This window comes from Scardinius erythrophthalmus (genome assembly GCF_964197995.2).
Source record: "Scardinius erythrophthalmus genome assembly, chromosome: 19".
Classification (NCBI taxonomy): domain Eukaryota; kingdom Metazoa; phylum Chordata; class Actinopteri; order Cypriniformes; family Leuciscidae; genus Scardinius; species Scardinius erythrophthalmus.
The window spans coordinates 33,005,367-33,020,132 of NC_138239.1; the positions used below are offsets into that span (position 1 = coordinate 33,005,367).

The following is a 14,766-nucleotide window of genomic DNA, read 5'->3' on the forward strand; positions in this document are numbered from 1 at the left end:
GACGTTCATTATGACAACCAACACATCTTCCTCGGACATCCAACACTCAAGAACTACATCTCACTAGGTCAAACAAAATAGTAGCCTACACTCTTAAATGAAAGCGTCAAATCTCTGAATAAACTCAAGTTAAGACCTTTCCAGACAAACTTGTTACACAGAAGTTGTCACAACACCAAGAAGAGACTAAGACTAACACCTGCAGGCACAAAACTTAGCACTTCCATTAAAAACACTCTTCAAACGGCACTGGTCTACACGCGCAATACATAAATACAGGTGTGATGATCACTGAAGCAGTGAACCCTGGGAACCATAAGGGCCCCCTAACACTCCTGCCTATATTAAAGAGCATTTTGAGTTATTTCTCATGTGGCTTCTTCCATCCTCCTTTTGAAACAGCCCATCTCCTACCTAAGCTGGTTAGGGGTTCCCTTATCTCTTTGAAACTCTCTCTCGCCCCATCCTCCTGCTTGACTTTCAGTGCTTTGGGGGAGCTGGGAGAGCTGCTGAGGGAAGGGGAAAGATGTGTTATTCACAGAAAAACAAACAATACATTAGGAGTTCAATATACCAAGTATGCAACAACTGCAATGTCCCAGAAACACCAACAACAACAAAAAAAATACTCAGTTAGAAAACTGATACAGATAACCTGTAAATGGCCTGAGCTTGTGCCATGATTTATACAAAGAATGAGTGGAAAATGTAAAGAGAACATTTAAATAAAGTACTTGAGTGGTTAATTCTATGTTGTATCTTGTGTGCTCCAAATCGGTAACTCTACTGTTCCTGAAGGACCCCCAACACTGCACATTTTCTTTGTCTCCCCAATCAAACACACCTCATTCAACTCATCAGCTCATTAGAAGAAACTGCAGGAGCTGAAACGTGTCAGAAAGAGGGGACTTTCAGGGCGTCTTTACACTGAGCCCCCCCGCAGCGTTGGTCTGGTTTCACACAAAACAGAACGCGGGTCAATTGATTTTTTATTAATTTGGTGCTATTATGCGCAGCAAAGTAAACGAAACTTGGGTTTACTGTATGTGTGTCGCATGAAGGCGGCTTTCGGCTGTTTGCAAAGGCTCTTTTGAGGAAACAGTGGATTGTTATTAATTAGTTTCCCTGATTGCACACGCTATGCGCGAATACACTGCAGGCTCACGCTCTCGCTCATCAGGCTCACGCTCTCGCTCATCAAGGTAAATCATCAACACTCATCCCTCACATGTGTTTTATTAAATTACTATCATCCCTTACATGTGTTTTATTGTATAACTATCATCCCTTACATGTTATTTATGGAACTAAATACATTGTAATCGGCTAAAACGCATGCGCAGGTTACTTTACTTCCTGAACAAGCACGCACCCGACGTAGTGTTGCTTTCACATTCATGCGAATCGTGGCAGTTTAGTCACAGGCACAGGTAGTCTCGGGTTCGGTACCTCTGCGCGCTCCCAGGCTTTCAAATTAGCAATTTCTCATGCGAACCGAGCCCCGTTCTGAACTAACCTGCCAGTGTAAAGACGCCCTCAAAACGTGCAGTGTTGGGGGTCCTCCAGGACCAGAATACCTGAATAATACCGGAACTGTTCCAAGCTGATGGTTTTTATTACTCATGCTTGCCTCCGCTTGTGGCATACCAAATGTTTTATATTGTGATGTATATCTTCAGCGTGAAATAAAATTACTAAACATTATCATGATATAAGATTTTTCATATTGCCCACCCCTAGGGCCAAGTGTCACACGAATGGACACAAACACAAGACTAGGCTTTTCATCTCTATCTCTTATTTGCCACAGACATCAATTTCAATGCATGTTTTGGTATGGTACACTTCCTCATAACACATCCCATAATGATTACATTAGTTGAGTGGGGCGAGTAGGTGGTGCTTCACTGCTGTTTGCATTCCTGACAGATTAGTATTTACAATACAAAGGTGACGCAGTCACAGTTTTTCAAAGGCACAATATGTCATTTTGCTAGAGGTCGCTTATTCAAAACAAAGGTGTAGCTTGATGATGCCGCAACTGAGTGTGGAGTCATGGAAAGTGTCGTCTTCACCTCCACAGCCGATGGAAAGCAATCCAAAATCATGTTCATGGATGAGCTAATGTATTTAAGTTTTATTAATGTTACTGTGGTATGAAGCAGGGAAGGGTCGAGAGCCTGGGATATATTACGTTTATTGTGCTTATGCCGCAGTCAGCAGATGCCGGTCCTTTCGTTTTGATGTTTTTCTTTTACGATTAAAGTTATGATTAAAGTTACGTTTAAAGGGTTAGTTCACCCAAAAATGAAAATTCTGTCAGTAATTACTCACCCTCATGTTGTTCCAACCGCGTAAGACCTCCGTTCATCTTCGGAACACAAATTAAGATATTTTTGATGAAATCTGAGCCATTTCTGAATCCTCCATAGGCTGCTATGTGACCGAAACTTGCTGGCCCAGAAAAGTTATTAAAGAGATCGTTAATATAGTCCAAGTGACTCCAGTGGCTCAATCTTAAGTATATCAAGCGACGAGAATACTTTTTGTGCGCAAAAACAAACAAAAATAACGAATTTATTCCACTATTCATTTCCTTCTCTCTGGACCTCGTAGTGTTTTTGCGCTGCGCGTCTGTGTTGCACGTCATCACGCATCACACACATGACCGGCGTCGGCCAATAGTGAGCCTACGTTGTGACGTGTACACAGACGCGCTGCGCAAAAACACTACGCGAACCAACTAGAGGTCCAGAGAGAAGGAAATGAATAGTGGAATAAAGTCGTTATTTTTGTTTGTTTTTGCGCACAAAAAGTTTTTTCGTCGCTTTATAAACTTAAGATTGAGCCACTGGAGTCACTTGGACTATATTAACGATCTCTTTAATAACTTTTCTGGGCCAGCAAGTTTCGGTCACATAGAAGCCTATGGAGGATTCAGACATGGCTCAGATTTCATCAAAAATATCTTAATTTGTGTTCCGAAGATGAACGAAGGTCTTACGCGGTTGGAACAACATGAGGGTGAGTAATTACTGACAGAATTTTCATTTTTGGGTGAACTAACCCTTTAATGTCTGCCGCCTCCTTCCCTGAACATTGTTACAGTTATGTTTGATCACTTAAATGAACATTATTTCTTTCTAATGAAATAGAAGCACATGCTGAATTAATACTCATACAGGTAACTTTACTTGAAATAATATTGTGGGGTAACTCAGTGCTGTTTTACTTGGTCAAACAATCATACTAAAAAGTGTGTTGCAAGTTATGCTATAACGTTACTCTGTGCGTTTGCTCGGCGGCTGGTATGAGACTTGTTGCACACTGCAGTAAGTTAGGCCAATGCTAGAATATCATACTAACAAAAGCTGGATGACTTGTGCTGCTAAATAGCATGCAATTAATTTAAAATATATTATATGATGGAGAAAATGCTGTTACTGTGGCTATGTTAGCCACTTGACAAAATAGCATAGTCTCTGAGGCATGGTACAAATATGTTATATACTCGCTGTAAATCAAGAAAACAAGAGATTATAACAATAAGACTAACCGTGAATAACAATGATTCATTTTCTGTCGATAAATGTCTCCAAATAGTTGCTCATCGGTCTAATAAAACACAATATATTAAAGCATCTTTGGGGTTCTATGGTTTCTACGGAAGAAAAACCTGAACTCAAGGATAGCGCGGATATGATGTCATTGACAGGCGACGCAATGCATGTAAAATTGTGGATTTCTCTGGATTAAAACATTGTTGGAAACATTTGGGATAATGCAAGTCAACAAAACATAAAACTAATATATAACTAATATATACTAATATAAAATATATAACAAGTGGTTTCAATCCAAAAATCCTACATATTGTGCCTTCAATTAATTTGTATGGATTTCAGTGGTGTGATCACAAAAGGTTTCCACTTATGGAGCGCTGACCACTTGTGATTGAACCACCAAAAACATCTTACCAGGTAGAAACGAGGCCTTGACTTTTTATTTGCACTAAACCCATACTTTAATTATTTCATGTCATGTCACAATACACTCAACTACTGTGTTGCCACAACATATGAAACTCTACAAACAAAAACCTGAAAAACTACTTCACATGATCTGTCTTCAAATCACCACTTTATAAATCAGGTTCAGCTAAAACAGCTATAAATGCTTTTATACGCGCCGCCTTGTTACAAGAAAAAAAAAAAGTCTTTTTTTATTATTATTTATATCCCAAAAGACAAAACAATTTCAAAAGTTAACCTTGGTTCTTAAGGATGAACATGTCAAATTCTTTTAAGCAATTAACCAGCATCAACCATTTAAAATCGCCTTATCAACAAGCCATAAATAAAATGTGCACTCACAGCCAAGACTGAGACAACAGCACTAAATAATTATCCGAACGGCTACTTTCCATACAAAGTATCTTAGCATAATTAGCTAGTCATCAGTAAACATATGTTTCTCAACTATGAGAATTAGTGAAGAGGACAGATTTCTGATTTCAGTAGGGATTAAAAAAAAAGTGTTAATCTGCAGTCTGTGTGTTCTCCAGTCCTCATCATTGTAGTGCTATACTGACTATGACTCGAAAAAGATATCAGCCTTAATGATCACAGAATGAATAAAGCATAACATACCACACTGCCCTCATCTTGTGAAAGGACATTTTCAAATTATTAGTAAAGAGAAACCTTTTTATCCCAAGTTGTGCATACTGCACATTTATCCTCTAAATTTTAGAATCACCAGATATGAAGGATTGTTGCTAAATCTGTGTTTGCTGGAGACTAAACTTATTCGCCTGTTCTTGGGGAAAAAGAAGAAAGTCCTCTAGTTTCACAATGTATCATAATATCTATAAAATATATAACTGAACTAAAAATAAGATAACGAAAGAAAACATTTATTTGGTAAACAAATTAAATCAACTAATATGATTCATATTCCTTTGGGTTCTATACTTTTTTTTATTATTACTAATGCAATTAAAAAAATGGTATCAGTAATCTGTACCAAAGAGTACAAAAATGAAAGCATCGTCTCGTATAGGGCTGTGCAAAATATTGATATTCCAACCTCTAGCATCAATACTTTTTTTTATTTAAATCATGCTTTAAACTGGTTTAAAATGACGTCAACATTTCATCAAATCCCTTCTGTGTGTCAAACGACCTCCTCAGATCCTCTAGATCGCTGACTCGCAGTCTACAAAGCTAACAGTTGCCCGTAATTTACATTCATGCGGCCAATGTCTCAGAAGTAAGCGGGAGTGAGCATGGCAGAAAATATGAGCGCCTCCAGCTTGCAGAGCCGACATGTGGGTGCTCTTTGGTTTAAAAGACGGTTTAAGTCAGGGAGTAGTAAATAATAATAATTAGATAAAACAATTGCTGTTTGTAAGCTTTGCCAGACTACACTAAAATATTCAAGAAACAACCAACTTCTCGTGAACTCACTCAGAGGCCCACACTGAAGAAAATGAATGTCTTAACTAACTTTTCTGGGCCGGCAGATGCAATTACCTAGCAGCCTATGAAGCAGTGAGCCAGCTCTCAGATTTTTTCAAAATATCTTAAATTTGTGTTCTGAAGATGAACGAAAATCTTACAGGGTTGGAACAACATGAGGGTGAGTGATTACTGACAGAATTTTACATTAGCTCTAGAGGAAAATGGCATTATAGTCCATATTAAGTAAGTTCAGTACTTGATTCATTGAGGTTGTAAAAATCATTAGTACATAATTTAGTGAATTTATCTGGGTAGCAGCTCTGGAGAAAACAGTGATGTCATCGTCCAGTTCAGTTCTAATAAAATGGTGTCAACGCAGGCAGATCAATAATATTGTTGAATATTAAGCATACTGACTATTTCAGTTGTATGAATGTTTCATTTAATGCACTTAATTTATTTACAACATACTATTTCAGTTTTATAAATTTTGTGGCATCTACATTTTTATTTAAAAGTGTTCAGTGACACAATATGCAACTCATTTCAGTGTGTTCACTGACAACAACTTATAAAAATAAATACATTTAATAATTATTATCTAATAAATCGGAATGAACGTTTTTTTTTCTGCTGAGTTATCAATATAATGTGATACACAAACCAGAATACCTCAGATGGTACACAGCAAGTTTTATTTTCAGCTCTATTATTTTTTACATTAAAAAAAAATAAAAATAATAATTGAGTGACATGCATTGTGATACATATCGAATTGTGAGGCCCTTGCCAATACCCAGCCTAGACTCGTACTCATTCTGGAAAAAGTGGTATTGGTGCATCCCTACTTTTAAGACAATATATATTTACTAAAGTGTTTATTTAGTTGTATTTTCAGTTCTACAAAACATTTACACAATAGTTCATACAAACGCACACTTTTAAGGACAACTACTTATGGACTTACAAAGTGTTGATTTAAATGTTTAACATGATTCCAGATACACCAGATGTGTTATGATCACATATCTTATGACAGTAAAAAATTCTTACAAAGGTTTTTTTTCCTTCTTTCACTTTAATAGTAAGAGATAGTGTTTTCCTTTGGAAGAAAGTTGTCCCTTTTGACACCAGTGTGTATTACTGTAACCCGCTTTAAACCCTAATAAGAAGTGAATATTGTAAACGGATAATGTAAATGCTGTTTGGTTTCGGTTACTGAATATGTCCTAATTTTTGTGCCTGCTGACCACAGCGTAACACTTATTTATATAGCAACAAATAAATCAAAATAAATAAATGGCATATTGCGCTATTTAGCCACTCAAAATCACCGCAAGGGAAATTCCTTCACCGCGACAGCCCTAGTACCAACAAAACTTGTTTGGATTGTTTTTATGGACACAGATAATTTTGTACAATCCAAATAAGTTTTAGAGATCTTCATTAGGAAGGGTTTAAAAGTGCAATATGTAATACGGACAGCTACTGATTGAAATGAGTACTGCAGTCCAAATTCAAAATATTGGAAAGCGTTGTTTCGCACATCCCAAATAACGTGCACAATACATAGTAGTATTTACGAGAAGCAGAGGTCCAGGGACATAAATACATCTCCTGGAAAACCCACACCATTGGATATTTTGACTACGTCATTGCTTTCCGAGAAGGAGAAAATGGCAGCCTGAGCAGCTTAAACATGCTGTCTTTCAGAGACAGATGTACACCAGAAAACATAACACACGAAAGTACACATTTGATCTTTACTCATTGACATTAAATCAGAATGATCAGGGAACTGAGTGAAATATTTCACATTGCATTCTTAAAAGAATAAAAGCCAATCCAATTAAAAAGTCAAGTGCTGGTTCCTGACAGAAACAGGAAGTTGTGCGTTATATTTTGACGGACATTTTTCTTGCACAAACTAATACATTCTGATTATGACATTACCGATTTGAATATTTGCAATTATTTTCTGTGCTTGACTGATCTTTTTTCATAATTTTGGCAATAGATACACTGTTAAACAGGTGATTCTGAGATGAGACCAAGTAGTCATCCAATTTGACTCTCCTAAGCTGATTTAAGAAATTGGGAAATTGAGAAAATTGTGATCAAACTACATTTCATAAAAATCACCTGTCAGTTGTTTAAAAGATTAAGGCAAAAATAAAGTTTGATAGCCTAAATGTTTAATTTTCCAACAAAAGATGATCATATTTTTACATGATTTGTTACATTTAATTACACCTTAACAGATTTTGCCTTTTCTGAGAAACAAGTATGTGAACTTAAACATCACATATTCTCTTAAATGTCTGCAAACATATTATGGTATTTTTATGCATTAATACAGTCAAAAATGGCATTTTTATTATGGTATAATAAAAATACCATATATGGTATAATTAAAAAAAATAACATTATGGTATTTTTATGCATTAATAGAGTAAAGAAAATACATACAGCACCTTTAAAGCTGCACTATGCAAGAATTGTACCTTAATATTACAGCTTCAAAGTCATTTCGGTGGTAAACAAACTCCTAGTAGGGCGAATAATCCTGGTAGTAAAGCTCGGGGGGGGACGCCTCTGGAAAAACCAGCAATGCAAGTTTGAGAGAGGCGCCCCCGACAAATCTCGCGAGAACACGACTTGCTTTACGGCAACGATGTCACACACATCAACAACAACATGAAGCACGAAGACACTTGCGCGCATTTCAGACGTGATTCTTGGAAGACTCGACGATGGAAAAAAACAAAGAAAGCGCAGTCGGAAGAGTGTAGGAAAAGGAAGAGAGAATCTGACTGTGTGAGGTACCGGACAAGAGTCCATAGTCCCACTCGGTCAGGCTTTCACTCGTTGGCGCGAGCTAAAAAGCAGCACTGGATGCAACAGCGATGCTGACCTGGCGATCTTGTTGATGGACTAGTAGCCTAAGTAAATCTCTTTTTTGGAAACGACGCTGTTGAAGTTGATTCCTGCGATTATCATGAGAACAGTTGTCAATATCTCACACAATTATCAGGACATAAATAAGCCTAGAGGTTGTAAATAGTGTAAACGAGCACAATTTTCAAACTATCACAAACTATCATTTGACTCAAGGTAAGCCTATCTTCGATTCTCTGCTTATTTTTAATTTTTACCTTCTCACAAATCCGTATTTTATCTAGACGCGTTATAACTTAAATAATGCCGCGAGTGAAAATTATTATTGCAGTTTAATTGCACTGAAATATTGCCTGCTAGCAGCTAGTTTCGATTTGGGCCATTTTCGCTGTATTTGCTTAATTGCTTGCCGAGACAGCAACTGTAGAAAGATATAAATACTAGGAGATTCAGATCACAAACAGGACAAGCGGTCAGTTAGTGGACGCGGCGAGAGCGCGCAAGTGGTTTTTCTAAATACACCAGTTCTGCTGTTATTCAGTGTTATTTTTGACTCAAGGTAATTAGCCTATCTTGGATTGTATTTTTCATTTTCTTTCAGTCTTCAACTCTCTAGTCTACCCCCAGCTGAAAACCCATCTCTTCTGTGAGCACTTGAAACGCAAGTGAAAGCGCTCTGAAAGCGCATAAGACTTTCAAACTTTCACAGAGACCTCAAAACAGAAAGCACAAAGCCTTTCTTTAAAACGAATTTCGTTTTGTATTAATTGTATCTTAATTTTAATAAATTAACCAATTTCCTGGATTTACATAAAAAGTATAGGCTAGCAATCACTGAACTGGAGATCATCATGAACCGAACCGTAGCCTCGCCTCACACAGGCCTAAAAAATGTGAAATATATTTACAGAAAGCTGATTCTAAACAAAACCATCCAAAACAAAATAAAACTATGTAGCCTAATAAATGTGCATTTCTCCGGTGCGTTCACTAGCCTACTGCAAAGATCACGAGTCAATCGTCAACTTCATCTTTGCAGCCGACACAGAAATTAATAAACAACTAAAATGTCTTATTTCAATATTTTACATATTCATAATCATTACTTTTGCTGGTTCTCTGAGGCAGCTTTTTTATGTTTATTGCGTTTTGGAAAAGACCTCTTCACATACAAACACGTTTCACCAAGGCACAGCGGCCCTTCAGCACATAAGAAAAAAAGCACGGACTTACTAATTACGAAACTTTGATATGGTTGAACAGGTGAAACAGTCACAAATTCCACTGCAACTCAAACCTTCTCAGTATGAGTTATGAAGGAAGAGAACAGCATTACAGTTTTCAGCGCGTCTTCCTCTGATTGCTGTGTTGTGACTGAATTTACGACAGTGCAAGTATTCCACAGCGACTCTAGGGGTCGTTGTTTGACAAAAACACAATTCCTGCATAGTGCAGCTTTAAACAATATGGTTAATTGAACTAGGATGAAAAACAAACTATTATTGCACATGCAACTGTGTGGAGCAGTCCTTAAAGCGTTAGTTCACCCAAAAATGAAAACCCTGTCATTTATTCACCCTTATGCTGTTACAAAACTTTATGAGTTTTTTTCTTCTGTTGAACATAAAAGATATTTTGAAGAATGTTGATGGTAGCCATTGATTTCCACAGTAAAAAAAAAAAAAAAAAACTATGGAAGTCAATGGCTACCGTAAACTGTTTGGTTACCCACATTTTTTACTGAATCTTCTTTTATGTTCAACAGAAGAAAGAAACTCATGCAGGTTTGGAACAACATAAGGGTGAGTAAATGACAGAATTTTCATTTTTGTATAAACCATCCCTTTAAGACACCAGTTTACAGGTGGCAGACAATTAAGATCACAGTTACAATAACTTAAGAAACATTTCTACTGACTCCAGAAGAAAATTAACTTAAGAAGTCTGTGATCCCTGTTCATCTGCGAGAACATGCCATAAGCATATTATTGTGATTTCCCTTGCCAAATTTAAGACCTCTTGAAATAATAATTAGGACTTTTCTTAAACCACTTCAGATTTGTAAGACTTTATTACCTTAAATTTGATACAACTTATTTTAAGACTTTTAAAGGACTGAGCAGCAGAATAACTGCTCACACCGTGTCCTAACCAGACGCAACGCGATAAGATTCCAGTGCCAAGCAATTTATCCGTTCACAACACGACTAGAGATGCGACAACATCAATCATAAATCACTCCCAATCAGAAGGGCGTGTGAGCAGGCTCTCTTTCTCTCTGCAAACACTCCGTTGACCCTCACTTGCAACCAAATGGAAAAGTAAGGGTTTGTGAATTTCTACCAATACATTTCCATGCCTTTTCCATGACTTTTGAGGCAAATATTCATGACCTTACGTTCCATGAAATGTCTGTGTGTACATGTAAAATAAGAATAAAAATCCATGTTCAAATTTAAAATCACAGCATATCTTAAAGGTATAGCGGAGGATTTTTTACTTCCGGGTGGATCACCTATACTATTGGTCCTCCTAATTGTCAATCATTCTGGTGAATCAATCAAACTTTTCAAAAAGTGGAGAGGGCGGGTCTTATCTAAAATTCGGAAAGATCCTCCTATAAACTATAAACTATTGCATTGATAAAATACACCGGAACTACGCATCAATATCTCTTCCCTTTTTCCTTTGAACTTTTCAATGCGAAGCGCTGCGACTCTGTTGTTGCTTTAAACACATCGTTCTGCGCACAGGATCCGCATTAGCGCTGTGTGCCGTTCTATATTGGAGCCTTTCGTATTATAATACTTTTGGGCAATGAAAGATTATTAATAGCCTATCTATAATATGTTGCTGCCTCATTAAAACAGCTGCGCTCTACATTTAAAAGAAATGTCTTTTAATTTTATAGTATATATTATTGTGGCAAGCACGACGAGGTCGAGGGCCGTGGGAGGACGGGCGCGAGGCCGGTGGCGTGACTGATAATGAGCGACACGTGCGCGACGCACCGGTCTCGCATCTCTCACGGAGGAGCGGAAGCATAAAGGAGGAGCGAAGACAGTGAAGAGCGAGAGAGGAACAGGCCTGTGCTTTATTTGATGTTTTGTGTGACAGCAGTCGTCCATGAGGGGCTGCTGTCTTTTACTTTCGTTTTTTATTTGTTTTATTTTATGTTATTAAAATGTTTGAATGTTCGCCGGTTCCCGCCTCCTTCTTCCCGTAACATCTGAACTGCGTTACAATTATAAATATATTTACTTGTTTTTCATGAATGTATTTTACAACAAAACAAAGAGCAATGAGTAACATTTTAACAGATTTAGTGCTACACTTATTCACTTTTATTTGTTCCCCATCTCAAGTCAAGTCAAGTCATCTTCATTTATATAGCGCTTTTAACAATGTAGATTGTCTCAAAGCAGCTTTACAGAGATAAGCGTATAATTTAAGGTAACAGAGATTGTTTCCACTTGATCTCCACTAAATAATGTTTTTTTCACTAAATTATTATGCGCTCATGATTTTTCTAGAGTAACTTTTGCTGCTGAATTTTAAACTAATCTAGTTTATAATAGTATTTTGTCAGATTATGATCATGTAATTTTTTCATTTGTTGTCTTTCTTTATAATAATGTTAACACACAAAAGAGTAATTATCAGTTCAACAAATTCTACATTGATTAAAAAAAAAAAAAAAAAGTGCTGATATCGGATCGGTATCGGCCGATACTCAGATGTTTTGGTATTGGATCGGATCGGATCGGTTCTGAGAAAATGGTATCGGTGCATCCCTACGTTTAACATCAAGCAAAGCGCACGTTTCTATGCGCATATCCTGTGCAATGAGAATGTCCTTGTAATTCTCTTCAACCTTGCCGAACTTTATGAAAGATTATTTTACTGAAGGTTTGAGTGGTGTGTGTGTGAGGAATTGGCAACAAGCAGAATACAGGTGTTTCTAAAGCACACACAGCGTGTTAAAAACATTACGCATCTGTGGTTAAAAACTAAGCTCAGAATCGATCCAGAAAGGTTGGAGAGTAAATCTTTTCTCCCATCCCTATTGTATAGTATGATCGACACAACATTAGATAGACTAAACATGAACTGATCTTTCCTGTATGCCAGGCCTTTATGCGTAGCGTGTCAAGTTGATGCTTCCTCTGCAGACTGCTTTACTCTCTCGTGTCACGTGACCAGAGTGTAATCGCAGCCTTTGTTAAATCTCTTTCTATCATATCGGGATATTATACTGCAATTAATCGTTCAGCCCTACTGTGGCAACAATGTTAAATAAATAAATAAATAAATAAAAGTGTCCACTGTCCAGTAACACTGGCCGTAACTTTACAGGCTGGCAGTGAGAGACAAACTTTTGGAACACAAAATTTGGTACCCAAGACAACTTTAAAACAGCTTAGGCACCTATTTACGATTAATCTCATTGGATAACCATCAATCATCAAGATAAAGTCCCTATCTGAATTCCCCAAACACAGTCAAGTTTATTTGTTCTGCTATTTAGACCAGACCAAAGTACAAACTGCAACTGCCAGACGTTAGCCCATCTCCGGGTCAGAAATTCACTTTTCCATTAATTTTCCACTTGCCATTGATTTCCAGGGGCATTTTTTATGATCACCTGTGTTGTCTTGTCAAATACTTACATTTAATTACTTAAATCAATCAGAATACTATATAGACTGATACTGCATCTGAAATAGCATAAATGTTTACTTACACAGACTGTTTAATGTTACTCATAAATAATAAAATTAACAAGAACTCTTAACAGGTCATAATTGTCAATTAATGCTTTTGATATTGTAATAATGATTATTAATCTTTATTAATAGAATGAATAAAAATGTTTTCGCGTTTGGGGAAACTGCACGTCATATTCTGGCTACACGGATAAAATCTAAGAACCATTTATGAATTATTTTAATAATTTTTACGCATTAGAAAATTAAGACAATCTTATCAGCACGATGAATAAATTATATTAACTGGAATAAAATGAACACAGAAAGGGAGCAGAGAACGTGACAGATCGTGAAGCGGTCCATAACTTGAGTCTTAGCGTGACTAAGCTCTCACAAACACTCCCGTTAAAATCACGGGAACGCACTAGACTGTGGCATGAAGCTCTTTACATCGAATCTGCACTTTATTGTTTATGATGGGAGAATTCAGTCAGAGAGCGCACGCACTGCCACTGAACGAAACACTGTTTAAGCGATGACTAATCTGAACACCTCTGATTGACCATCACATTCATAAGCTCAACAGAAACGTGTGCGACTGGTTATAATGCTCAACACTGCAAAACGAAATCTGATGCAATGCTGGAGTCGGATGGATCGAATGAACGTAATGTATTATAGTTTATTTAACCAATATTATCACAAAGGCTAAACATTCTCTTACATAAATATTTTGAAGCTAATTTCCATGACTTTTCCAAAACTTTCTGGGCTTATTTATTTTTCCAAAACTTTTCCAGGCCTGGAAATTGCTATTGTAAAATTCCATGACTTTCCCAGGTTTTTCATGACCGTATGAACCCTGGGTAAGGAAACCAAACCAGCTAAAAGCACATCCTGTGTGCCAAGCTCCTTTTTGCGCGTGTGAAGGATTATGTTTTACATGGATATTGGAACACAAGTGAAGTACAAAGCCTAGCATACATAATAAATAATAGTTAGCGTCCAAATGCATCATGCATATGGAAACATTTGGATTTGTGCTGAATGAGCGAGGTTGTCTCCATGAGCCCAACACCAGTTTGTTTCAGTTTCACTTTAAATTACATTTTTTTTGCCTTGATTTCATTCTTGTTCTGTTCTGAATACCGTTAAATTGAACGGATTTGTTGTGGAGTAAAGGGAACTAAAATAGCCTATAGCTACGTTAATAGTGTTATAAACATTTTGCTTTATTTACCTGTATTTTACATTAAATGTAATGGAAAAATGCAACTTAAACAGGAATTATCTGGGGAGGGGGTTTGGGGGGGTATTAACACATGATGCTTTAATGGTCATGAATAAACGTGTTCTTTGGGATAAATCCAAGATGGGAATAAAGTAATCAGTTGGGGGACTCCGTAAGAACTTGGCCTTAATGTTATGTTACCTTATTATTAAACTTACCTTTATAGCTTTAATTGCTGATTTTGTAATCTGGGTCATCTTTGCTTTGGATATAGGTGGTTTGTATTCATTCAGTGAGTACAGCTGAAAAACAAAAACAAAAATATGGTGAATTTGTGACTTAACATTCTTTCTTTTTAATGCAAGTTATTAATTTAGTCTAATGTCATCTGCTGGATGCACGTATATGCATTACATGTGATGCACCAATATGAACATTTTGGCCGATACCGAATCGATAACCAATA

At 36.9% G+C, this 14,766-nt stretch overlaps 1 protein-coding gene across 3 annotated transcripts in view; it reads right to left on the reverse strand.

Moving 5' to 3' along the window:
• scaf8 (SR-related CTD-associated factor 8) overlaps positions 1–14,766 on the reverse strand; it is a 58,622-nt gene that overhangs the window by 42,191 nt on the left and 1,665 nt on the right. For 2 of the 3 annotated variants that reach the window (XM_081348024.1, XM_081348025.1), the window contains exon 2: positions 14,519–14,602. In XM_081348024.1, the coding sequence (XP_081204150.1) occupies positions 14,519–14,602 (84 nt within the window). Of the gene's footprint in view, positions 1–414; positions 510–14,518; positions 14,603–14,766 lie in introns of all 3 variants that reach the window. The other variant, XM_081348026.1, reaches the window with a different exon arrangement.